The sequence below is a fragment of the Somniosus microcephalus genome, chromosome 20 (assembly GCF_052327205.1).
Source record: "Somniosus microcephalus isolate GS21.2 chromosome 20, FLI_Smic_1.0, whole genome shotgun sequence".
NCBI classification, from domain to species: domain Eukaryota; kingdom Metazoa; phylum Chordata; class Chondrichthyes; order Squaliformes; family Somniosidae; genus Somniosus; species Somniosus microcephalus.
This window is the reverse complement of record NC_141006.1, coordinates 11,072,504-11,098,750: the sequence shown is the minus strand read 5'-3', so window position 1 is coordinate 11,098,750 and position 26,247 is coordinate 11,072,504. Positions and strand designations below refer to the sequence as shown.

The following is a 26,247-nucleotide window of genomic DNA, read 5'->3' as shown; positions in this document are numbered from 1 at the left end:
ATCCCTAGTTCTGATACCCCTAGTTCTGGTATCCCTAGTTCTGGTACCCCTAGTCCTGGTGTCCCAATTCTGGTACCCTTGGTTCTGGTATCCCTAGTTCTGATATCCCCAGTTCTGGTATCCCTAGTTCGGGTACCCCAAGTCCTGGTATCCCTAGTTCTGATATCCCTAGTTCTGGTATCCCTAGTTCTGGTATCCCTAGTTCTGGTATCTCTAGTTCTGGTATCCCTAGTTCTGTTATTCCTAGTTCTGGTATCCCTAGTTCTGGTATCCCTAGTTCTGATATCCCTAGTTCTGATATCCCTAGTTCTGGTACCCATAGTCCTGGTATCCCTAGTTCTGGTACACCGAGTTCTCGTACCCCTAGTTCTGGTATCCCTAGTTCTGATATCCCTAGTTCTGGTACCCCGAGTCCTGGTATCCCTAGTTCTGATATCCCTAGTTCTGATATCCCTAGTTCTGGTATCCCTAGTTCTGGTACCCCTAGTTCTGATATCCCTAGTCCTGGTATCACTAGTTCTGGTACCCCTAGTTCTGGTACCCCTAGTTCTGATATCCCTAGTTCTGATATCCCTAGTTCTGATATCCCTAGTCCTGGTACCCCTAATTCTGGTACCCCTAGTTCTGGTATCCCTAGTTCTGATATCCCTAGTCGTGGTACCCCTAGTTCTGGTATCCCTAGTTCTGATATCCCTAGTTCTGGTACCCCTAGTTCTGATATCCCTAGTCCTGGTATCACTAGTTCTGATATCCCTAGTCCTGGTATCCCTAGTTCTGGTATCCCTGGTTCTGATATCCCTAGTTCTGGTATCCCTATTTCTGATATCCCTAGTTCTGGTACCCCTAGGTCTGGTATCCCTAGTTCTGATATCCCTAGTCCTGGTATCCCTAGTTCTGATATCCCTAGTCCTGGTATCCCTAGTTCTGGTACCCCTAGCCCTGGTGTCCCAATTCAGGTACCCCTAGTTCTGGTATCGCTAGTTCTGATATCCCTAGTTCTGGTATCCCTAGTTCTGGTACCCCTAGTCCTGGTATCCCTAGTTCTGATATCCCTAGTTCTGGTATCCCTAGTTCTGGTATCCCTAGTTCTGGTATCTCTAGTTCTGGTATCCCGAGTTCTGGTATTCCTAGTTCTGGTATCCCTAGTTCTGGTATCCCTAGTTCTGATATCCCTAGTTCTGATATCCCTAGTTCTGGTACCCATAGTCCTGGTATCCCTAGTTCTGGTACACCTAGTTCTCGTACCCCTAGTTCTGGTATTCCTCGTTCTGATATCCCTAGTTCTGGTACCCCTAGTCCTGGTATACCTAGTTCTGATATCCCTAGTTCTGATATCCCTAGTTCTGGTATCCCTAGTTCTGGTACCCCTAGTTCTGATATCCCTAGTCCTGGTATCCCTAGTTCTGGTACCCCTAGTTCTGGTACCCCTAGTTCTGATATCCCTAGTTCTGATATCCCTAGTTCTTGTACCCCTAGTTCTGGTACCCCTAGTTCTGGTACCCCTAGTTCTGATATCCCTAGTTCTGATATCCCTAGTTCTGATATCCCTAGTCCTGGTACCCCTAGTTCTGGTACCCCTAGTTCTGGTATCCCTAGTTCTGATATCCCTAGTCGTGGTACCCCTAGTTCTGGTACCCCTAGTTCTGATATCCCTAGTTCTGGTAGCCCTAGTTCTGATATCCCGAGTCCTGGTATCACTAGTTCTGATATCCCTAGTCCTGGTATCCCTAGTTCTGGTACCCCTAGTTCTGGTATCCCTAGTTCTGATATCCCTAGTCGTGGTACCCCTAGTTCTGGTACCCCTAGTTCTGAAATCCCTAGTTCTGGTAGCCCTAGTTCTGATATCCCTAGTCCTGGTATCCCTAGTTCTGATATCCCTAGTCCTGGTATCCCTAGTTCTTGTATCCCTTGTTCTGGTATCCGTAGTTCTGGTATCCCTTGTTCTGATATCCCTAGTTTTGGTATCCCTAGTCCTGATATCCCTAGTTCTGATACCCCTAGTTCTGGCATCCCTAGTTCTGGTACCCCTAGTCCTGGTATCCCTAGTTCTGGTATCCCTAGTTCTGGTATCCCTAGTTCTGATATCCCTAGTCCTGGTATCCCTAGTTCTGATATCCCTAGTTCTGGTATCCCTAGTTCTGGTACCCCTAGTCCTGGTGTCCCAATTCTGGTACCCCTAGTTCTGGTATCCCTAGTTCTGATATCCCTAGTTCTGGTATCCCTAGTTCTGGTACCCCGAGTCCTGGTATCCCTAGTTCTGTTATCCCTAGTTCTTGTATCCCTAGTTCTGATATCCCTAGTTCTGGTACCCCAGTTCTGGTATACCTAGTTCTGGTATCCCTAGTTCTGGTACCCCTAGTTCTGGTACCCCTAGTCCTGGTATCCCTAGTTCTGGTATCCCTAGTTCTGGTATCCCTAGTTCTGATATCCCTAGTTCTGATATCCCTAGTTCTGGTATTCCTAGTTCGGGTATCCCTAGTTCTGGTATCCCTAGTTCTGGTATCCCTAGTTTTGGTATCCCTAGTTCTGGTATCCCTAGTTCTGGTATCCCTAGTCCTTGTATCCCTAGTTCTGATATCCCTAGTCCTGGTATCCCTAGTTCTTGTATCCCTTGTTCTGATATCCCTAGTTCTGGTATCCCTTGTTCTGATATCCCTAGTTTTGGTATCCCTAGACCTGGTATCCCTAGTTCTGATACCCCTAGTTCTGGTATCGCTAGTTCTGGTACCCCTAGTCCTGGTATCCCTAGTTCTGGTATCCCTAGTTCTGGTATCCCTAGTTCTGATATCCCTAGTCCTGGTATCCCTAGTTCTGATATCCCAAGTTCTGGCATCCCTAGTTCTGGTACCCCTAGTCCTGGTGTCACAATTCTGGTACCCCTAGTTCTGGTATCCCTAGTTCTGATATCCCTAGTTCTGCTATCCCTAGTTCTGGTATCCCTAGTCCTGGTATCCCTAGTTCTGGTATCCCTAGTTCTGATATCCCTAGTTCTGATATCACTAGTTCTGGTATTCCTAGTTCGGGTATCCCTAGTTCTGGTATCCCTAGTTCTGGTATCCCTAGTTTTGGTATCCCTAGTTCTGGTATCCCTAGTTCTGGTATCCCTAGTCCTTGTATCCCTAGTTCTGATATCCCTAGTCCTGGTATCCCTAGTTCTTGTATCCCTTGTTCTGATATCCCTAGTTCTGGTATCCCTTGTTCTGATATCCCTAGTTTTGGTATCCCTAGTCCTGGTATCCCTAGTTCTGATACCCCTAGTTCTGGTATCGCTAGTTCTGGTACCCCTAGTCCTGGTATCCCTAGTTCTGGTATCCCTAGTTCTGGTATCCCTAGTTCTGATATCCCTAGTCCTGGTATCCCTAGTTCTGATATCCCAAGTTCTGGTATCCCTAGTTCTGGTACCCCTAGTCATGGTGTCACAATTCTGGTACCCCTAGTTCTGGTATCCCTAGTTCTGATATCCCTAGTTCTGGTATCCCTAGTTCTGGCACCCCGAGTCCTGGTATCCCTAGTTCTGATATCCCTAGTTCTGGTATCCCTAGTTCTGATATCCCTAGTTCTGGTACCCCAGTTCTGGTATACCTAGTTCTGATACCCCTAGTTCTGGTATACCTAGTTCTGATACCCCTAGTTCTGGTACCCCTAGTTCTGGTACCCCTAGTCCTGGTATCCCTAGTTTTGATACCCCTAGTTCTGATATCCCTAGTTCTGGTACCCCAAGTCCTGGTATCCCTAGTTCTGATATCCCTAGTTCTGGTATCCCTAGTTCTGATATCCCTAGTTCTGGTACCCCTAGTTCTGGTACCCCTAGTTCTGATATCCCTAGTTCTGGTACCCCTAGTTCTGATATCCCTAGTCCTGGTATCCCTAGTTCTGATATCCCTAGTTCTGGTACCCCTAGGTCTGGTATCCCTAGTTCTGATATCCCTAGTCCTGATATCCCTCGTTCTTGTATCCCTTGTTCTGATATCCCTAGTTCTGGTATCCCTTGTCCTGATATCCCTAGTTTTGGTATCCCTAGTCCTGGTATCCCTAGTTCTGATACCGCTAGTTCTGGTATCCCTAGTTCTGGTACCCCTAGTCCTGGTATCCCTAGTTCTGGTATCCCTAGTTCTGGTATCCCTAGTTCTGATATCCCTAGTCCTGGTATCCCTAGTTCGGATATCCCTAGCTCTGGTATCCCTAGTTCTGGTACCCCTAGTCCTGGTGTCCCAATTCTGGTACCCCTAGTTCTGGTATCCCTAGTTCTGATATCCCTAGTTCTGGTATCCCTAGTTCTGATATCCCTAGTTCTGGTACCCCAGTTCTGGTATACCTAGTTCTGATATCCCTAGTTCTGGTACCCCTAGTTCTGGTACCCCTAGTCCTGGTATCCCTAGTTTTGGTACCCCTAGTTCTGATATCCCTAGTTCTGATATCCCTAGTTCTGGTATCCCTAGTTCTGGTATCCCTAGTTCTGGTACCCCTAGTTCTGGTATCCCTAGTTCTGGTACCCCTAGTTCTGGTATCCCTAGTTCTGGTATCCCTAGTTCTGGTATCCCTAGTTCTGGTATCCCTAGTTCTGGTACCCCGAGTTCTGGTATCCCTAGTTCTGGTACCCCTAGTTCTGGTATCCCTAGTTCTGATATCCCTAGTCCTGGTATCCCTAGTTCGGATATCCCTAGTTCTGGTATCCCTAGTTCTGGTACCCCTAGTCCTGGTGTCCCAATTCTGGTACCCCTAGTTCTGGTATCCCTAGTTCTGATATCCCTAGTTCTGGTATCCCTAGTTCTGATATCCCTAGTTCTGGTACCCCAGTTCTGGTATACCTAGTTCTGATATCCCTAGTTCTGTTACCCCTAGTTCTGGTACCCCTAGTCCTGGTATCCCTAGTTTTGGTACCCCTAGTTCTGATATCCCTAGTTCTGATATCCCTAGTTCTGATATCCCTAGTTCTGGTATCCCTAGTTCTGGTACCCCTAGTTCTGGTATCCCTAGTTCTGGTACCCCTAGTTCTGGTATCCCTAGTTCTGGTACCCCTAGTTCTGATATCCCTAGTTCTGGTATCCCTAGTTCTGGTATCCCTAGTTCTGGTATCCCTAGTTCTGGTACCCCGAGTTCTGGTATCCCTAGTTCTGGTACCCCTAGTTCTGGTATCCCGAGTTCTGTTACCCCTAGTTCTGTTACCCCTAGTTCTGGTATCCCTAGGTCTGGTATCTCTAGTTCTGGTATCCCTAGTCCTGGTATCCCTAGTTCTGGTATCCCTAGTTCTGATATCCCTAGTTCTGATATCCCTAGTTCTGGTATCCCGAGTTCGGGCATCCCTAGTTCTGGTATCCCTAGTTCTGGTACCCCTAGTTTTGGTATCCCTAGTTCTGGTATCCCTAGTTCTTGTATCCCTAGTTCTGATATCCCTATGTCTGGTATCCCTAGTTCTGGTATCTCTAGTTCTGGTATCCCTAGTTCTGGTATCCCTAGTTCTGGTATCCCTAGTTCTGATAGCCCTAGTTCTGATATCCCTAGTTCTGGTATCCCTAGTTCTGATATCCCTATTTCTGATATCCCTAGTTCTGGTATCCCTAGTCCTGTTATCCCTAGTTCTGATATCCCTAGTTCTGATATCCCTAGTCCTGTTATCCCTAGTTCTGATATCCCTAATTCTGGTATCCCTAGTCCTGTTATCCCTAGTTCTGATATCCCTAGTTCTGATATCCCTAGTTCTGGTATCCCTAGTCCTATTATCCCTAGTTCTGATATCCCTAATTCTGGTATCCCTAGTCCTGTTATCCCTAGTTCTGATATCCCTAGTTCTGATATCCCTAGTTCTGCTATCCCTTGTCCTGTTATCCCTAGTTCTGATATCCCTAGTTCTGATATCCCTAGTTCTGATATCCCTTGTTCTGGTATCCCTAGTCGTGTTATCCCTAGTTCTGATATCCCTAGTTCTGATATCCCTAGTTCTGATATCCCTAGCTCTGGTATCTCCAGTTCTGGTATCCCTAGTTCTGGAATGCCTAGTTCTGGTATCCATGGTTCTGGTACCCCTAGTTCTGGTATCCCTAGTTCTGGTACCCCTAGTTCTGATATCCCTAGTTCTGGTACCCCTAGTTCTGGTATCCCTAGTTCTGTTATCCCTAGTTCTGGTATCCCTAGTTCTGGTATCCCTAGTTCTGGTATCCCTAGTTCTGGTACCCCTAGTTCTGATATCCCTAGTTCTGGTACCCCTAGTTCTGATAACCCTAGTTCTGGTATCCCTAGTTCTGGTACCCCTAGTTCTGGTATCCCTAGTTCTGGTACCCCTAGTTCTGATATCCCTAGTTCTGGTACCCCTAGTTCTGATATCCCTAGTTCTGATATCCTTAGTTCTGGTACCCCTAGTTCTGGTATCCCTAGTTCTGGTATCCCTAGTTCTGATATCCCTAGTTCTGGTATCCCTAGTTCTGGTACCCATAGTTCTGATATCCCTAGTTCTGGTACCCCTAGTTCTGGTACCCCTAGTTCTGGTATGCCTAGTTCTGATATCCCTAGTTCTGGTATCCCTAGTTCTGGTACCCCTAGTTCTGATATCCCTAGTTCTGGTACCCCTAGTTCTGGTATCCCTAGTTCTGATATCCCTAGTTCTGGTACCCCTAGTCCTGGTATTCCTAGTTCTGATATCCCTAGTTCTGATATCCCTAGTTCTGGTATGCCTAGTTCTGGTACCCCTAGTTCTGATATCCCTAGTCCTGGTATCCCTAGTTCTGGTACCCCTAGTTCTGGTACCCCTAGTTCTGATATCCCTAGTTCTGATATCCCTAGTTCTTGTACCCCTAGTTCTGGTAACCCTAGTTCTGGTACCCCTAGTTCCGATATCCCTAGTTCTGATATCCCTAGTTCTGATATCCCTAGTCCTGGTACCCCTAGTTCTGGTACCCCTAGTTCTGGTATCCCTAGTTCTGATATCCCTAGTCGTGGTACCCCGAGTTCTGGTACCCCTAGTTCTGATATCCCTAGTTCTGGTACCCCTAGTTCTGATATCCCTAGTCCTGGTATCACTAGTTCTGATATCCCTAGTCCTGGTATCCCTAGTTCTGGTATCCCTGGTTCTGATATCCCTAGTTCTGGTATCCCTTGCTCTGATATCCCTAGTTTTGCTATCCCTAGTCCTGGTATCCATAGTTCTGATATCCCTAGTTCTGGTATCCCTAGTTCTGGTACCCCTAGTCCTGGTATCCCTAGTTCTGGTATCCCTCGTTCTGGTATCCCTAGTTCTGATATCCCTAGCCCTGGTATCCCTAGTTCTGATACCCCTAGTTCTGGTATCCCTAGTTCTGGTACCCCTAGTCCTGGTGTCCCAATTCTGGTACCCTTGGTTCTGGTATCCCTAGTTCTGATATCCCCAGTTCTGGTATCCCTAGTTCGCGTACCCCTAGTCCTGGTATCCCTAGTTCTGATATCCCTAGTTCTGGTATCCCTAGTTCTGGTATCCCTAGTTCTGGTATCTCTAGTTCTGGTATCCCTAGTTCTGGTATTCCTAGTTCTGGTATCCCTCGTTCTGGTATCCCTAGTTCTGATATCCCTAGTTCTGATATCCCTAGTTCTGGTACCCATAGTCCTGGTATCCCTAGTTCTGGTACACCTAGTTCTCGTACCCCTAGTTCTGGTATCCCTAGTTCTGATATCCCTAGTTCTGGTACCCCTAGTCCTGGTATCCCTAGTTCTGATATCCCTAGTTCTGATATCGCTAGTTCTGGTATCCCTAGTTCTGGTACCCCTAGTTCTGATATCCCTAGTCCTGGTATCCCTAGTTCTGGTACCCCTAGTTCTGGTACCCCTAGTTCTGGTATCCCTAGTTCTGGTACCCCTAGTTCTGATATCCCTAGTTCTGGTATCCCTAGTTCTGATATCCCTAGTTCTGGTACCCCTAGTTCTGATATCCCTAGTCCTGGTATCACTAGTTCTGATATCCCTAGTCCTGGTATCCCTAGTTCTGGTATCCCTGGTTCTGATATCCCTAGTTCTGGTATCCCTATTTCTGATATCCCTAGTTCTGGTACCCCTAGGTCTGGTATCCCTAGTTCTGATATCCCTAGTCCTGGTATCCCTAGTTCTGATATCCCTAGTCCTGGTATCCCTAGTTCTGGTACCCCTAGCCCTGGTGTCCCAATTCAGGTACCCATAGTTCTGGTATCCCTAGTTCTGATATCCCTAGTTCTGGTATCCCTAGTTCTGGTACCCCTAGTCCTGGTATCCCTAGTTCTGATATCCCTAGTTCTGGTATCCCTAGTTCTGGTATCCCTAGTTCTGGTATCCCTAGTTCTGGTATTCCTAGTTCTGGTATTCCTAGTTCTGGTATCCCTAGTTCTGATATCCCTAGTTCTGATATCCCTAGTTCTGGTACCCATAGTCCTGGTATCCCTAGTTCTGGTACACCTAGTTCTCGTACCCCTAGTTCTGGTATCCCTAGTTCTGATATCCCTAGTTCTGGTACCCCTAGTCCTGGTATCCCTAGTTCTGATATCCCTAGTTCTGATATCCCTAGTTCTGGTATGCCTAGTTCTGGTACCCCTAGTTCTGATATCCCTAGTCCTGGTATCCCTAGTTCTGGTACCCCTAGTTCTGGTACCCCTAGTTCTGATATCCCTAGTTCTGATATCCCTAGTTCTGATATCCCTAGTTCTTGTACCCCTAGTTCTGGTACCCCTAGTTCTGGTACCCCTAGTTCTGATATCCCTAGTTCTGATATCCCTAGTTCTGATATCCCTAGTCCTGGTACCCCTAGTTCTGGTACCCCTAGTTCTGGTATCCCTAGTTCTGATATCCCTAGTCGTGGTACCCCTAGTTCTGGTACCCCTAGTTCTGATATCCCTAGTTCTGGTACCCCTAGTTCTGATATCCCTAGTCCTGGTATCACTAGTTCTGATATCCCTAGTCCTGGTATCCCTAGTTCTGGTATCCCTGGTTCTGATATCCCTAGTTCTGGTATCCTTAGTTCTGATATCCCTAGTTCTGGTACCCCTAGGTCTGGTATCCTTAGTTCTGATATCCCTAGTCCTGGTATCCCTAGTTCTGATATCCCTAGTCCTGGTATCCCTAGTTCTTGTATCCCTTGTTCTGGTATCCCTAGTTCTGGTATCCCTTGTTCTGATATCCCTAGTTTTGGTATCCCTAGTCCTGGTATCCCTAGTTCTGATACCCCTAGTTCTGGCATCCCTAGTTCTGGTACCCCTAGTCCTGGTATCCCTAGTTCTGGTATCCCTAGTTCTGGTATCCCTAGTTCTGATATCCCTAGTCCTGGTATCCCTAGTTCTGATATCCCTAGTTCTGGTATCCCTAGTTCTGGTACCCCTAGTCCTGGTGTCCCAATTCTGGTACCCCTAGTTCTGGTATCCCTAGTTCTGATATCCATAGTTCTGGTATCCCTAGTTCTGGTACCCCGAGTCCTGGTATCCCTAGTTCTGTTATCCCTAGTTCTGGTATCCCTAGTTCTGATATCCCTAGTTCTGGTACCCCAGTTCTGGTATACCTAGTTCTGGTATCCCTAGTTCTGGTACCCCTAGTTCTGGTACCCCTAGTCCTGGTATCCCTAGTTTTGGTACCCCTAGTTCTGATATCCCTAGTTCTGGTACCCCTAGTCCTGGTATCCCTAGTTCTGGTATCCCTAGTTCTGGTATCCCTAGTTCTGGTACCCCTAGTTCTGGTATCCCTAGTTCTGGTACCCCTAGTTCTGTTACCCCTAGTTCTGATATCCCTAGTTCTGCTATCCCTAGTTCTGGTATCCCTAGTCCTGGTATCCCTAGTTCTGGTATCCCTAGTTCTGATATCCCTAGTTCTGATATCCCTAGTTCTGGTATCCCTAGTTCGGGTATCCCTAGTTCTGGTATCCCTAGTTCTGGTATCCCTAGTTCTGGTATCCCTAGTTCTGGTACCCCTAGTTCTGGTATCCCTAGTTCTGGTACCCCTAGTTCTGGTATCCCTAGTTCTGGTATCCCTAGTTCTGGTATCCCTAGTTCTGGTATCCCTAGTTCTGGTACCCCGAGTTCTGGTATCCCTAGTTCTGGTACCCCTAGTTCTGGTATCCCTAGTTCTGATATCCCTAGTCCTGGTATCCCTAGTTCGGATATCCCTAGTTCTGGTATCCCTAGTTCTGGTACCCCTAGTCCTGGTGTCCCAATTCTGGTACCCCTAGTTCTGGTATCCCTAGTTCTGATATCCCTAGTTCTGGTATCCCTAGTTCTGATATCCCTAGTTCTGGTACCCCAGTTCTGGTATACCTAGTTCTGATATCCCTAGTTCTGTTACCCCTAGTTCTGGTACCCCTAGTCCTGGTATCCCTAGTTTTGGTACCCCTAGTTCTGATATCCCTAGTTCTGATATCCCTAGTTCTGATATCCCTAGTTCTGGTATCCCTAGTTCTGGTACCCCTAGTTCTGGTATCCCTAGTTCTGGTACCCCTAGTTCTGGTATCCCTAGTTCTGGTACCCCTAGTTCTGATATCCCTAGTTCTGGTATCCCTAGTTCTGGTATCCCTAGTTCTGGTATCCCTAGTTCTGGTACCCCGAGTTCTGGTATCCCTAGTTCTGGTACCCCTAGTTCTGGTATCCCGAGTTCTGTTACCCCTAGTTCTGGTATCCCTAGGTCTGGTATCTCTAGTTCTGGTATCCCTAGTCCTGGTATCCCTAGTTCTGGTATCCCTAGTTCTGATATCCCTAGTTCTGATATCCCTAGTTCTGGTATCCCGAGTTCGGGCATCCCTAGTTCTGGTATCCCTAGTTCTGGTACCCCTAGTTTTGGTATCCCTAGTTCTGGTATCCCTAGTTCTTGTATCCCTAGTTCTGATATCCCTATGTCTGGTATCCCTAGTTCTGGTATCTCTAGTTCTGGTATCCCTAGTTCTGGTATCCCTAGTTCTGGTATCCCTAGTTCTGATAGCCCTAGTTCTGATATCCCTAGTTCTGGTATCCCTAGTTCTGATATCCCTATTTCTGATATCCCTAGTTCTGGTATCCCTAGTCCTGTTATCCCTAGTTCTGATATCCCTAGTTCTGATATCCCTAGTCCTGTTATCCCTAGTTCTGATATCCCTAATTCTGGTATCCCTAGTCCTGTTATCCCTAGTTCTGATATCCCTAGTTCTGATATCCCTAGTTCTGGTATCCCTAGTCCTATTATCCCTAGTTCTGATATCCCTAATTCTGGTATCCCTAGTCCTGTTATCCCTAGTTCTGATATCCCTAGTTCTGATATCCCTAGTTCTGCTATCCCTTGTCCTGTTATCCCTAGTTCTGATATCCCTAGTTCTGATATCCCTAGTTCTGATATCCCTTGTTCTGGTATCCCTAGTCGTGTTATCCCTAGTTCTGATATCCCTAGTTCTGATATCCCTAGTTCTGATATCCCTAGCTCTGGTATCTCCAGTTCTGGTATCCCTAGTTCTGGAATGCCTAGTTCTGGTATCCATGGTTCTGGTACCCCTAGTTCTGGTATCCCTAGTTCTGGTACCCCTAGTTCTGATATCCCTAGTTCTGGTACCCCTAGTTCTGGTATCCCTAGTTCTGTTATCCCTAGTTCTGGTATCCCTAGTTCTGGTATCCCTAGTTCTGGTATCCCTAGTTCTGGTACCCCTAGTTCTGATATCCCTAGTTCTGGTACCCCTAGTTCTGATAACCCTAGTTCTGGTATCCCTAGTTCTGGTACCCCTAGTTCTGGTATCCCTAGTTCTGGTACCCCTAGTTCTGATATCCCTAGTTCTGGTACCCCTAGTTCTAATATCCCTAGTTCTGATATCCTTAGTTCTGGTACCCCTAGTTCTGGTATCCCTAGTTCTGGTATCCCTAGTTCTGATATCCCTAGTTCTGGTATCCCTAGTTCTGGTACCCATAGTTCTGATATCCCTAGTTCTGGTACCCCTAGTTCTGGTACCCCTAGTTCTGGTATGCCTAGTTCTGATATCCCTAGTTCTGGTATCCCTAGTTCTGGTACCCCTAGTTCTGATATCCCTAGTTCTGGTACCCCTAGTTCTGGTATCCCTAGTTCTGATATCCCTAGTTCTGGTACCCCTAGTCCTGGTATTCCTAGTTCTGATATCCCTAGTTCTGATATCCCTAGTTCTGGTATGCCTAGTTCTGGTACCCCTAGTTCTGATATCCCTAGTCCTGGTATCCCTAGTTCTGGTACCCCTAGTTCTGGTACCCCTAGTTCTGATATCCCTAGTTCTGATATCCCTAGTTCTTGTACCCCTAGTTCTGGTAACCCTAGTTCTGGTACCCCTAGTTCCGATATCCCTAGTTCTGATATCCCTAGTTCTGATATCCCTAGTCCTGGTACCCCTAGTTCTGGTACCCCTAGTTCTGGTATCCCTAGTTCTGATATCCCTAGTCGTGGTACCCCGAGTTCTGGTACCCCTAGTTCTGATATCCCTAGTTCTGGTACCCCTAGTTCTGATATCCCTAGTCCTGGTATCACTAGTTCTGATATCCCTAGTCCTGGTATCCCTAGTTCTGGTATCCCTGGTTCTGATATCCCTAGTTCTGGTATCCCTTGCTCTGATATCCCTAGTTTTGCTATCCCTAGTCCTGGTATCCATAGTTCTGATATCCCTAGTTCTGGTATCCCTAGTTCTGGTACCCCTAGTCCTGGTATCCCTAGTTCTGGTATCCCTCGTTCTGGTATCCCTAGTTCTGATATCCCTAGCCCTGGTATCCCTAGTTCTGATACCCCTAGTTCTGGTATCCCTAGTTCTGGTACCCCTAGTCCTGGTGTCCCAATTCTGGTACCCTTGGTTCTGGTATCCCTAGTTCTGATATCCCCAGTTCTGGTATCCCTAGTTCGCGTACCCCTAGTCCTGGTATCCCTAGTTCTGATATCCCTAGTTCTGGTATCCCTAGTTCTGGTATCCCTAGTTCTGGTATCTCTAGTTCTGGTATCCCTAGTTCTGGTATTCCTAGTTCTGGTATCCCTCGTTCTGGTATCCCTAGTTCTGATATCCCTAGTTCTGATATCCCTAGTTCTGGTACCCATAGTCCTGGTATCCCTAGTTCTGGTACACCTAGTTCTCGTACCCCTAGTTCTGGTATCCCTAGTTCTGATATCCCTAGTTCTGGTACCCCTAGTCCTGGTATCCCTAGTTCTGATATCCCTAGTTCTGATATCGCTAGTTCTGGTATCCCTAGTTCTGGTACCCCTAGTTCTGATATCCCTAGTCCTGGTATCCCTAGTTCTGGTACCCCTAGTTCTGGTACCCCTAGTTCTGATATCCCTAGTTCTGATATCCCTAGTTCTGATATCCCTAGTTCTTGTACCCCTCGTTCTGGTACCCCTAGTTCTGGTACCCCTAGTTCTGATATCCCTAGTTCTGATATCCCTAGTTCTGATATCCCTAGTCCTGGTACCCCTAATTCTGGTACCCCTAGTTCTGGTATCCCTAGTTCTGATATCCCTAGTCGTGGTACCCCTAGTTCTGGTATCCCTAGTTCTGATATCCCTAGTTCTGGTACCCCTAGTTCTGATATCCCTAGTCCTGGTATCACTAGTTCTGATATCCCTAGTCCTGGTATCCCTAGTTCTGGTATCCCTGGTTCTGATATCCCTAGTTCTGGTATCCCTATTTCTGATATCCCTAGTTCTGGTACCCCTAGGTCTGGTATCCCTAGTTCTGATATCCCTAGTCCTGGTATCCCTAGTTCTGATATCCCTAGTCCTGGTATCCCTAGTTCTGGTACCCCTAGCCCTGGTGTCCCAATTCAGGTACCCATAGTTCTGGTATCCCTAGTTCTGATATCCCTAGTTCTGGTATCCCTAGTTCTGGTACCCCTAGTCCTGGTATCCCTAGTTCTGATATCCCTAGTTCTGGTATCCCTAGTTCTGGTATCCCTAGTTCTGGTATCCCTAGTTCTGGTATTCCTAGTTCTGGTATTCCTAGTTCTGGTATCCCTAGTTCTGATATCCCTAGTTCTGATATCCCTAGTTCTGGTACCCATAGTCCTGGTATCCCTAGTTCTGGTACACCTAGTTCTCGTACCCCTAGTTCTGGTATCCCTAGTTCTGATATCCCTAGTTCTGGTACCCCTAGTCCTGGTATCCCTAGTTCTGATATCCCTAGTTCTGATATCCCTAGTTCTGGTATGCCTAGTTCTGGTACCCCTAGTTCTGATATCCCTAGTCCTGGTATCCCTAGTTCTGGTACCCCTAGTTCTGGTACCCCTAGTTCTGATATCCCTAGTTCTGATATCCCTAGTTCTGATATCCCTAGTTCTTGTACCCCTAGTTCTGGTACCCCTAGTTCTGGTACCCCTAGTTCTGATATCCCTAGTTCTGATATCCCTAGTTCTGATATCCCTAGTCCTGGTACCCCTAGTTCTGGTACCCCTAGTTCTGGTATCCCTAGTTCTGATATCCCTAGTCGTGGTACCCCTAGTTCTGGTACCCCTAGTTCTGATATCCCTAGTTCTGGTACCCCTAGTTCTGATATCCCTAGTCCTGGTATCACTAGTTCTGATATCCCTAGTCCTGGTATCCCTAGTTCTGGTATCCCTGGTTCTGATATCCCTAGTTCTGGTATCCCTAGTTCTGATATCCCTAGTTCTGGTACCCCTAGGTCTGGTATCCTTAGTTCTGATATCCCTAGTCCTGGTATCCCTAGTTCTGATATCCCTAGTCCTGGTATCCCTAGTTCTTGTATCCCTTGTTCTGGTATCCCTAGTTCTGGTATCCCTTGTTCTGATATCCCTAGTTTTGGTATCCCTAGTCCTGGTATCCCTAGTTCTGATACCCCTAGTTCTGGCATCCCTAGTTCTGGTACCCCTAGTCCTGGTATCCCTAGTTCTGGTATCCCTAGTTCTGGTATCCCTAGTTCTGATATCCCTAGTCCTGGTATCCCTAGTTCTGATATCCCTAGTTCTGGTATCCCTAGTTCTGGTACCCCTAGTCCTGGTGTCCCAATTCTGGTACCCCTAGTTCTGGTATCCCTAGTTCTGATATCCATAGTTCTGGTATCCCTAGTTCTGGTACCCCGAGTCCTGGTATCCCTAGTTCTGTTATCCCTAGTTCTGGTATCCCTAGTTCTGATATCCCTAGTTCTGGTACCCCAGTTCTGGTATACCTAGTTCTGGTATCCCTAGTTCTGGTACCCCTAGTTCTGGTACCCCTAGTCCTGGTATCCCTAGTTTTGGTACCCCTAGTTCTGATATCCCTAGTTCTGGTACCCCTAGTCCTGGTATCCCTAGTTCTGGTATCCCTAGTTCTGGTATCCCTAGTTCTGGTACCCCTAGTTCTGGTATCCCTAGTTCTGGTACCCCTAGTTCTGTTACCCCTAGTTCTGATATCCCTAGTTCTGCTATCCCTAGTTCTGGTATCCCTAGTCCTGGTATCCCTAGTTCTGGTATCCCTAGTTCTGATATCCCTAGTTCTGATATCCCTAGTTCTGGTATCCCTAGTTCGGGTATCCCTAGTTCTGGTATCCCTAGTTCTGGTATCCCTAGTTTTGGTATCCCTAGTTCTGGTATCCCTAGTTCTGGTATCCCTAGTTCTGATATCCCTATGTCTGGTATCCCTAGTTCTGGGATCTCTAGTTCTGGTATCCCTAGTTCTGGTATCTGTAGTTCTGGTATCCCTAGTTCTGGTATCCCTAGTTCTGGTATCCCTAGTTCTGATATCCCTAGTTCTGATATCCCTAGTTCTGGTACCCCTAGTTCTGATATCCCTAGTCCTGGTATCACTAGGTCTGATATCCCTAGTCCTGGTATCCCTAGTTCTGGTATCCCTGGTTCTGATATCCCTAGTTCTGGTATCCCTAGTTCTGATATCCCTAGTTCTGGTATCCCTAGGTCTGGTATCCCTCGTTCTGATATCCCTAGTCCTGGTATCCCTAGTTCTGATATCCCGCGTCCTGGTATCCCTAGTTCTTGTATCCCTTGTTCTGATATCCCTAGTTCTGGTATCCCTTGTTCTTATATCCCTAGTTTTGGTATCCCTAGGCCTGGTATCCCCAGTTCTGATACCCCTAGTTCTGGTATCCCTAGTTCTGGTACCCCTAGTCCTGGTATCCCTAGTTCTGGTATCCCTAGTTCTGGTATCCCGAGTTCTGGTACCCCTAGTTCTGATATCCCTAGTCCTGGTATCCCTAGTTCTGGTACCCCTAGTTCTGGTACCCCTAGTTCTGATATCCCTAGTTCTGATATCCCTAGTTCTGATATCCCTAGTTCTTGTACCCCTAGTTCTGGTACCCCTAGTTCTGGTACCCCTAGTTCTGATATCCCTAGTTCTGATACCCTAGTTCTGATATCCCTAGTCCTGGTACCCCTAGTTCTGGTACCCCTAGTTCTGGTATCCCTAGTTCTGATATCCCTAGTCGTGGTACCCCTAGTTCTGGTACCCCAGTTCTGATATCCCTAGTTCTGGTACCCCTAGTTCTGAAATCCCTAGTCCTGGTATCACTAGTTCTGATATCCCTAGTCCTGGTATCCCTAGTTCTGGTATCCCTGGTTCTGATATCCCTAGTTCTGGTATCCCTAGTTCTGATATCCCTAGTTCTGGTACCCCTAGGTCTGGTATCCCTAGTTCTGATATCCCTAGTCCTGGTATCCCTAGTTCTGATATCCCTAGTCCTGGTATCCCTAGTTCTTGTATCCCTTGTTCTGATATCCCTAGTTCTGGTATCCCTTGTTCTGATATCCCTAGTTTTGGTATCCCTAGTCCTGGTATCCCTAGTTCTGATATCCCTAGTTCTGGTATCCCTAGTCCTGGTATCCCTAGTTCTGGTACCCTTAGCCCTGGTGTCCCAATTCAGGTACCCCTAGTTCTGGTATCCCTAGTTCTGATATCCCTAGTTCTGGTATCCCTAGTTCTGGTACCCCTAGTCCTGGTATCCCTAGTTCTGATATCCCTAGTTCTGGTATCCCTAGTTCTGGTATCCCTAGTTCTGTTATCCCTAGTTCTGGTATCTCTAGTTCTGGTATCCCTAGTTCTGGTATTCCTAGTTCTGGTATCCCTAGTTCTGGTATCCCTAGTTCTGATATCCCTAGTTCTGATATCCCTAGTTCTGGTACCCATAGTCCTGGTATCCCTAGTTCTGGGATACCTAGTTCTCGTACCCCTAGTTCTGGTATCCCTAGTTCTGATATCCCTAGTTCTGGTACCCCAAGTCCTGGTATCCCTAGTTCTGATATCCCTAGTTCTGATATCCCTAGTTCTGGTATCCCTAGTTCTGGTACCCCTAGTTCTGATATCCCTAGTCCTGGTATCCCTAGTTCTGGTACCCCTAGTTCTGGTACCCCTAGTTCTGATATCCCTAGTTCTGATATCCCTAGTTCTGATATCCCTAGTTCTTGTACCCCTAGTTCTGGTACCCCTAGTTCTGGTACCCCTAGTTCTGATATCCCTAGTTCTGATATCCCTAGTTCTGATATCCCTAGTCCTGGTACCCCTAGTTCTGGTACCCCTAGTTCTGGTATCCCTAGTTCTGATATCCCTAGTCGTGGTACCCCTAGTTCTGGTACCCCTAGTTCTGATATCCCTAGTTCTGGTACCCCTAGTTCTGATATCCCTAGTCCTGGTATCACTAGTTCTGATATCCCTAGTCCTGGTATCCCTAGTTCTGGTATCCCTGGTTCTGATATCCCTAGTTCTGGTATCCCTAGTTCTGATATCCCTAGTTCTGGTACCCCTAGGTCTGGTATCCCTAGTTCTGATATCCCTAGTCCTGGTATCCCTAGTTCTGATATCCCTAGTCCTGGTATCCCTAGTTCTTGTATCCCTTGTTCTGGTATCCCTAGTTCTGGTATCCCTTGTTCTGATATCCCTAGTTTTGGTATCCCTAGTCCTGGTATCCCTAGTTCTGATACCCCTAGTTCTGGCATCCCTAGTTCTGGTACCCCTAGTCCTGGTATCCCTAGTTCTGGTATCCCTAGTTCTGGTATCCCTAGTTCTGATATCCCTAGTCCTGGTATCCCTAGTTCTGATATCCCTAGTTCTGGTATCCCTAGTTCTGGTACCCCTAGTCCTGGTGTCCCAATTCTGGTACCCCTAGTTCTGGTATCCCTAGTTCTGATATCCCTAGTTCTGGTATCCCTAGTTCTGGTACCCCGAGTCCTGGTATCCCTAGTTCTGTTATCCCTAGTTCTGGTATCCCTAGTTCTGATATCCCTAGTTCTGGTACCCCAGTTCTGGTATACCTAGTTCTGGTATCCCTAGTTCTGGTACCCCTAGTTCTGGTACCCCTAGTCCTGGTATCCCTAGTTTTGGTACCCCTAGTTCTGATATCCCTAGTTCTGGTACCCCTAGTTCTGGTATCCCTAGTTCTGGTATCCCTAGTTCTGGTACCCCTAGTTCTGGTATCCCTAGTTCTGGTACCCCTAGTTCTGTTACCCCTAGTTCTGATATCCCTAGTTCTGCTATCCCTAGTTCTGGTATCCCTAGTCCTGGTATCCCTAGTTCTGGTATCCCTACTTCTGATATCCCTAGTTCTGATATCCCTAGTTCTGGTATCCCTAGTTCGGGTATCCCTAGTTCTGGTATCCCTAGTTCTGGTATCCCTAGTTTTGGTATCCCTAGTTCTGGTATCCCTAGTTCTGGTATCCCTAGTTCTGATATCCCTATGTCTGGTATCCCTAGTTCTGGTATCTCTAGTTCTGGTATCCCTAGTTCTGGTATCCCTATTTCTGGTATCCCTAGTTCTGGTATCCCTAGTTCTGATATCCCTAGTTCTGATATCCCTAGTTCTGGTATCCCTAGTTCTGATATCCCTAGTCGTGGTACCCCTAGTTCTGGTACCCCTAGTTCTGATATCCCTAGTTCTGGTACCCCTAGTTCTGATATCCCTAGTCCTGGTATCACTAGGTCTGATATCCCTAGTCCTGGTATCCCTAGTTCTGGTATCCCTGGTTCTGATATCCCTAGTTCTGGTATCCCTAGTTCTGATATCCCTAGTTCTGGTATCCCTAGGTCTGGTATCCCTCGTTCTGATATCCCTAGTCCTGGTATCCCTAGTTCTGATATCCCGCGTCCTGGTATCCCTAGTTCTTGTATCCCTTGTTCTGATATCCCTAGTTCTGGTATCCCTTGTTCTTATATCCCTAGTTTTGGTATCCCTAGGCCTGGTATCCCCAGTTCTGATACCCCTAGTTCTGGTATCCCTAGTTCTGGTACCCCTAGTCCTGGTATCCCTAGTTCTGGTATCCCTAGTTCTGGTATCCCTAGTTCTGTTATCCCTAGTCCTGGTATCCCTAGTTCTGATATCCCTAGTTCTGGTATCCCTAGTTCTGATATCCCTAGTTCTGGTATCCCTAGTTCTGGTACCCCGAGTCCTGGTAGCCCTAGTTCTGATATCCCTAGTTCTGGTATCCCTAGCTCTGATATCCCTAGTTCTGGTACCCCAGTTCTTGTATACCTAGTTCTGATATCCCTAGTTCTGGTACCACTAGTTCTGGTACCCCTAGTCCTGGTATCCCTAGTTTTGGTACCCCTAGTTCTGATATCCCTAGTTCTGGTACCCCTAGTTCTGATATCCCTAGTTCTGGTATCCCTAGTTCTGGTATCCCTAGTTCTGGTATCCCTAGTCCTGGTATCCCTAGTTCTGGTATCCCTAGTTCTGATATCCCTAGTTCTGATATCCCTAGTTCGGGTATCCCTAGTTCTGGTATCCCTAGTTCTGGTATCCCTAGTTCTGATATCCCTAGTTGTGGTATCCCTAGTTCTGGTATCTCTAGTTCTGGTATCCCTAGTTCTGGTATTCCTAGTTCTGGTATCCCTAGTTCTGATATCCCTAGTTCTGATATCCCTAGTTCTGATATCCCCAGTTCTGGTACCCCTAGTCCTGGCATCCCTAGTTCTGGTACCCCTAGTTCTCGTACCCCTAGCTCTGGTATCCCTAGTTCTGATATCCCTAGTTCTGGTACCCCTAGTCCTGGTATCCCTAGTTCTGATATCCCTAGTTCTGATATCCCTAGTTCTGGTATCCCGAGTTCTGGTACCCCTAGTTCTGATATCCCTAGTCCTGGTATCCCTAGTTCTGGTACCCCTAGTTCTGGTACCCCTAGTTCTGATATCCCTAGTTCTGATATCCCTAGTTCTGATATCCCTAGTTCTTGTACCCCTAGTTCTGGTACCCCTAGTTCTGGTACCCCTAGTTCTGATATCCCTAGTTCTGATATCCCTAGTTCTGATATCCCTAGTCCTGGTACCCCTAGTTCTGGTACCCCTAGTTCTGGTATCCCTAGTTCTGATATCCCTAGTCGTGGTACCCCTAGTTCTGGTACCCCTAGTTCTGATATCCCTAGTTCTGGTACCCCTAGTTCTGATATCCCTAGTCCTGGTATCACTAGTTCTGATATCCCTAGTCCTGGTATCCCTAGTTCTGGTATCCCTAGTTCTGGTATCCCTAGTTCTGATATCCCTAGTCCTGGTATCCCTAGTTCTGATATCCCTAGTTCTGGTATCCCTAGTTCTGGTACCCCTAGTCCTGGTGTCCCAATTCTGGTACCCCTAGTTCTGGTATCCCTAGTTCTGATATCCCTAGTTCTGGTATCCCTAGTTCTGGTACCCCGAGTCCTGGTATCCCTAGTTCTGTTATCCCTAGTTCTGGTATCCCTAGTTCTGATATCCCTAGTTCTGGTACCCCAGTTCTGGTATACCTAGTTCTGGTATCCCTAGTTCTGGTACCCCTAGTTCTGGTACCCCTAGTCCTGGTATCCCTAGTTTTGGTACCCCTAGTTCTGATATCCCTAGTTCTGGTACCCCTAGTTCTGGTATCCCTAGTTCTGGTATCCCTAGTTCTGGTACCCCTAGTTCTGGTATCCCTAGTTCTGGTACCCCTAGTTCTGTTACCCCTAGTTCTGATATCCCTAGTTCTGCTATCCCTAGTTCTGGTATCCCTAGTCCTGGTATCCCTAGTTCTGGTATCCCTACTTCTGATATCCCTAGTTCTGATATCCCTAGTTCTGGTATCCCTAGTTCGGGTATCCCTAGTTCTGGTATCCCTAGTTCTGGTATCCCTAGTTTTGGTATCCCTAGTTCTGGTATCCCTAGTTCTGGTATCCCTAGTTCTGATATCCCTATGTCTGGTATCCCTAGTTCTGGTATCTCTAGTTCTGGTATCCCTAGTTCTGGTATCCCTAGTTCTGGTATCCCTAGTTCTGGTATCCCTAGTTCTGATATCCCTAGTTCTGATATCCCTAGTTCTGGTATCCCTAGTTCTGATATCCCTAGTCGTGGTACCCCTAGTTCTGGTACCCCTAGTTCTGATATCCCTAGTTCTGGTACCCCTAGTTCTGATATCCCTAGTCCTGGTATCACTAGGTCTGATATCCCTAGTCCTGGTATCCCTAGTTCTGGTATCCCTGGTTCTGATATCCCTAGTTCTGGTATCCCTAGTTCTGATATCCCTAGTTCTGGTATCCCTAGGTCTGGTATCCCTCGTTCTGATATCCCTAGTCCTGGTATCCCTAGTTCTGATATCCCGCGTCCTGGTATCCCTAGTTCTGGTATCCCTAGTTCTTGTATCCCTTGTTCTGATATCCCTAGTTCTGGTATCCCTTGTTCTTATATCCCTAGTTTTGGTATCCCTAGGCCTGGTATCCCCAGTTCTGATACCCCTAGTTCTGGTATCCCTAGTTCTGGTACCCCTAGTCCTGGTATCCCTAGTTCTGGTATCCCTAGTTCTGGTATCCCTAGTTCTGATATCCCTAGTCCTGGTATCCCTAGTTCTGATATCCCTAGTTCTGGTATCCCTAGTTCTGATATCCCTAGTTCTGGTATCCCTAGTTCTGGTACCCCGAGTCCTGGTAGCCCTAGTTCTGATATCCCTAGTTCTGGTATCCCTAGCTCTGATATCCCTAGTTCTGGTACCCCAGTTCTTGTATACCTAGTTCTGATATCCCTAGTTCTGGTACCACTAGTTCTGGTACCCCTAGTCCTGGTATCCCTAGTTTTGGTACCCCTAGTTCTGATATCCCTAGTTCTGGTACCCCTAGTTCTGATATCCCTAGTTCTGGTATCCCTAGTTCTGGTATCCCTAGTTCTGGTATCCCTAGTCCTGGTATCCCTAGTTCTGGTATCCCTAGTTCTGATATCCCTAGTTCTGATATCCCTAGTTCGGGTATCCCTAGTTCTGGTATCCCTAGTTCTGGTATCCCTAGTTCTGATATCCCTAGTTGTGGTATCCCTAGTTCTGGTATCTCTAGTTCTGGTATCCCTAGTTCTGGTATTCCTAGTTCTGGTATCCCTAGTTCTGATATCCCTAGTTCTGATATCCCTAGTTCTGATATCCCCAGTTCTGGTACCCCTAGTCCTGGCATCCCTAGTTCTGGTACCCCTAGTTCTCGTACCCCTAGCTCTGGTATCCCTAGTTCTGATATCCCTAGTTCTGGTACCCCTAGTCCTGGTATCCCTAGTTCTGATATCCCTAGTTCTGATATCCCTAGTTCTGGTATCCCGAGTTCTGGTACCCCTAGTTCTGATATCCCTAGTCCTGGTATCCCTAGTTCTGGTACCCCTAGTTCTGGTACCCCTAGTTCTGATATCCCTAGTTCTGATATCCCTAGTTCTGGTATCCCTAGTTCTGATATCCCTAGTCGTGGTACCCCTAGTTCTGGTACCCCTAGTTCTGATATCCCTAGTTCTGGTACCCCTAGTTCTGATATCCCTAGTCCTGGTATCACTAGGTCTGATATCCCTAGTCCTGGTATCCCTAGTTCTGGTATCCCTGGTTCTGATATCCCTAGTTCTGGTATCCCTAGTTCTGATATCCCTAGTTCTGGTATCCCTAGGTCTGGTATCCCTCGTTCTGATATCCCTAGTCCTGGTATCCCTAGTTCTGATATCCCGCGTCCTGGTATCCCTAGTTCTTGTATCCCTTGTTCTGATATCCCTAGTTCTGGTATCCCTTGTTCTTATATCCCTAGTTTTGGTATCCCTAGGCCTGGTATCCCCAGTTCTGATACCCCTAGTTCTGGTATCCCTAGTTCTGGTACCCCTAGTCCTGGTATCCCTAGTTCTGGTATCCCTAGTTCTGGTATCCCTAGTTCTGATATCCCTAGTCCTGGTATCCCTAGTTCTGATATCCCTAGTTCTGGTATCCCTAGTTCTGATATCCCTAGTTCTGGTATCCCTAGTTCTGGTACCCCGAGTCCTGGTAGCCCTAGTTCTGATATCCCTAGTTCTGGTATCCCTAGCTCTGATATCCCTAGTTCTGGTACCCCAGTTCTTGTATACCTAGTTCTGATATCCCTAGTTCTGGTACCACTAGTTCTGGTACCCCTAGTCCTGGTATCCCTAGTTTTGGTACCCCTAGTTCTGATATCCCTAGTTCTGGTACCCCTAGTTCTGATATCCCTAGTTCTGGTATCCCTAGTTCTGGTATCCCTAGTTCTGGTATCCCTAGTCCTGGTATCCCTAGTTCTGGTATCCCTAGTTCTGATATCCCTAGTTCTGATATCCCTAGTTCGGGTATCCCTAGTTCTGGTATCCCTAGTTCTGGTATCCCTAGTTCTGATATCCCTAGTTGTGGTATCCCTAGTTCTGGTATCTCTAGTTCTGGTATCCCTAGTTCTGGTATTCCTAGTTCTGGTATCCCTAGTTCTGATATCCCTAGTTCTGATATCCCTAGTTCTGATATCCCCAGTTCTGGTACCCCTAGTCCTGGCATCCCTAGTTCTGGTACCCCTAGTTCTCGTACCCCTAGCTCTGGTATCCCTAGTTCTGATATCCCTAGTTCTGGTACCCCTAGTCCTGGTATCCCTAGTTCTGATATCCCTAGTTCTGATATCCCTAGTTCTGGTATCCCGAGTTCTGGTACCCCTAGTTCTGATATCCCTAGTCCTGGTATCCCTAGTTCTGGTACCCCTAGTTCTGGTACCCCTAGTTCTGATATCCCTAGTTCTGATATCCCTAGTTCTGATATCCCTAGTTCTTGTACCCCTAGTTCTGGTACCCCTAGTTCTGGTACCCCTAGTTCTGATATCCCTAGTTCTGATATCCCTAGTTCTGATATCCCTAGTCCTGGTACCCCTAGTTCTGGTACCCCTAGTTCTGGTATCCCTAGTTCTGATATCCCTAGTCGTGGTACCCCTAGTTCTGGTACCCCTAGTTCTGATATCCCTAGTTCTGGTACCCCTAGTTCTGATATCCCTAGTCCTGGTATCACTAGTTCTGATATCCCTAGTCCTGGTATCCCTAGTTCTGGTATCCCTGGTTCTGATATCCCTAGTTCTGGTATCCCTAGTTCTGATATCCCTAGTTCTGGTACCCCTAGGTCTGGTATCCCTAGTTCTGATATCCCTAGTCCTGGTATCCCTAGTTCTGATATCCCTAGTCCTGGTATCCCTAGTTCTTGTATCCCTTGTTCTGATATCCCTAGTTCTGGTATCCCTTGTTCTGATATCCCTAGTTTTGGTATCCCTAGTCCTGGTATCCCTAGTTCTGATATCCCTAGTTCTGGTATCCCTAGTTCTGGTACCCCTAGTCCTGGTGTCCCTAGTTCTGGTATCCCTAGTTCTGGTATCCCTAGTTCTGATATCCCTAGTCCTGGTATCCCTAGTTCTGATATCCCTAGTTCTGGTATCCCTAGTTCTGGTACCCCTAGTCCTGGTGTCCCAATTCTGGTACCCCTAGTTCTGGTATCCCTAGTTCTGATATCCCTAGTTCTGGTATCCCTAGTTCTGGTACCCCTAGTCCTGGTATCCCTAGTTCTGATATCCCTTGTTCTGGTATCCCTAGTTCTGATATCCCTAGTTCTGGTACCCCAGTTCTGGTATACCTAGTTCTGATATCCCTAGTTCTGGTACCCCTAGTTCTGGTACCCCTTGTCCTGGTATCCCTAGTTTTGGTATCCCTAGTTCTGGTATTCCTAGTTCTGGTACCCCTAGTTCTGGCACCCCTAGTCCTGGTATCCCTAGTTTTGGTATCCCTAGTTCTGGTACTCCTAGTGCTCGTATCCCTAGTTCTGATTTCCCCAATTCTGGTACCCCTAGTTCTGGTACCCCTAGTTCTGGTACCTCTAGTTCTGGTTCCAGGCATTCGTAGACTTCTGTTGTGAGGACAGATGAGGCAATACAGTGACCTCTAATGGCCTCATGGAGTTCAACTTTGCAAGTAATCAGACCTGAAGACACGATGGAATCGTCAGTCTTAATCTCAGTCTGAAAGGTGGCGAATGGCAAGCTGTCTGTGAGTGGTCCCAGACACAGCAAAACATGGTGCATCGGCGAGACAGCTGGTGACACCCAGTCCAGCTCAGATGTTTATTAATGCTTTGATCAAACAGCCTCATATCCGACTCTCCTGCCTGAGTAAGAGAAGTTAGCTTCCATCCCTTCCATCCGGGTAAACAGAGTTAAGATACAGATCAGCCATGAGCTCATTGAATGGCGGAACAGGCTCAAGGAGCTGAATGGCCACCTTCTGTTCCTATATTCTTTTCCAAACTCCACTTATTACAAAACAGTGAAGCATAGAGTACAAAAACTTCCCTTAGTTGTCATGGCATGAACTGTGCTTTTGTTACAATTCCTGCCCCAAAAGGGTCATAAACCTCCTTTCACAAGTGAACACAGAAGCCTGGAGCTGGGGTTTGAGGGGTTGAGCGAGGCCGGCCATCGAGCTCAATGGCTGAACTGGTTCAGTGTAAGTTTGTGACCTCTAACCTTTCTTTTCTTGTAGTCGGACACTGAAAATGATGTCAATAATGAAATGGCCAATCGGATGTCCCTCTTTTACGCTGAGGCCACGCCCATGCTGAAAACACTGAGTAACGCCACGACCAAGTTTGTCTCAGAGGTAGGCCGCATCATTTTCATTAACAGCGCGCACCTTTCTACCTCCCTAATTGGTTAGTTGGGAGTTAATACAGCCAATCAGGTGACTGGAACTCGGTTCTCTGATCTGAGAGATGCGACAGAGATAAAATTTAAAATTTAGTTATTGTCCAATCAAAATAGAGTTTCTAAAACAGGTAATCCTGCATGGTCACGAAGTGCACTTTGATGGGATTAATTTACTGAGCAGATCAAATGCAGAGTGTGACTGGGGCTCTCCACGTGGCACCCACTAATAGCCGTTCAGCAGGCCAAAGGGTCACCAGATAAAGGGCATCCTACCTTCTCCAGGACCGGCTCTGTGAGGCATCAGCTAGGTGCCTCCCTCCATCGGGGCATTTACTTTCCAACAATCTACAAACATCGATGTGATCTTGTCCTTCTTCGGAAGCAACTCCACAGGCGTTGCTCCTGGGCACTGAAATGGCTTTATTACTGCCCAGTGTAGCATCTCCAGTAGCGCCCTAGATATGTGTTCCCTCAC

At 47.0% G+C, this 26,247-nt stretch overlaps 1 protein-coding gene across 2 annotated transcripts in view; it reads left to right on the top strand.

The window, feature by feature from the left end:
• LOC147103058 (CYFIP-related Rac1 interactor B-like) overlaps nucleotides 1-26,247 on the top strand; it is an 82,344-nt gene that overhangs the window by 13,248 nt on the left and 42,849 nt on the right. For both annotated transcript variants that reach the window (XM_085962332.1, XM_085962331.1), the window contains one exon: nucleotides 25,609-25,725. In XM_085962332.1, the coding sequence (XP_085818458.1) occupies nucleotides 25,609-25,725 (117 nt within the window). The remainder of the gene's footprint in view (nucleotides 1-25,608; nucleotides 25,726-26,247) is intronic.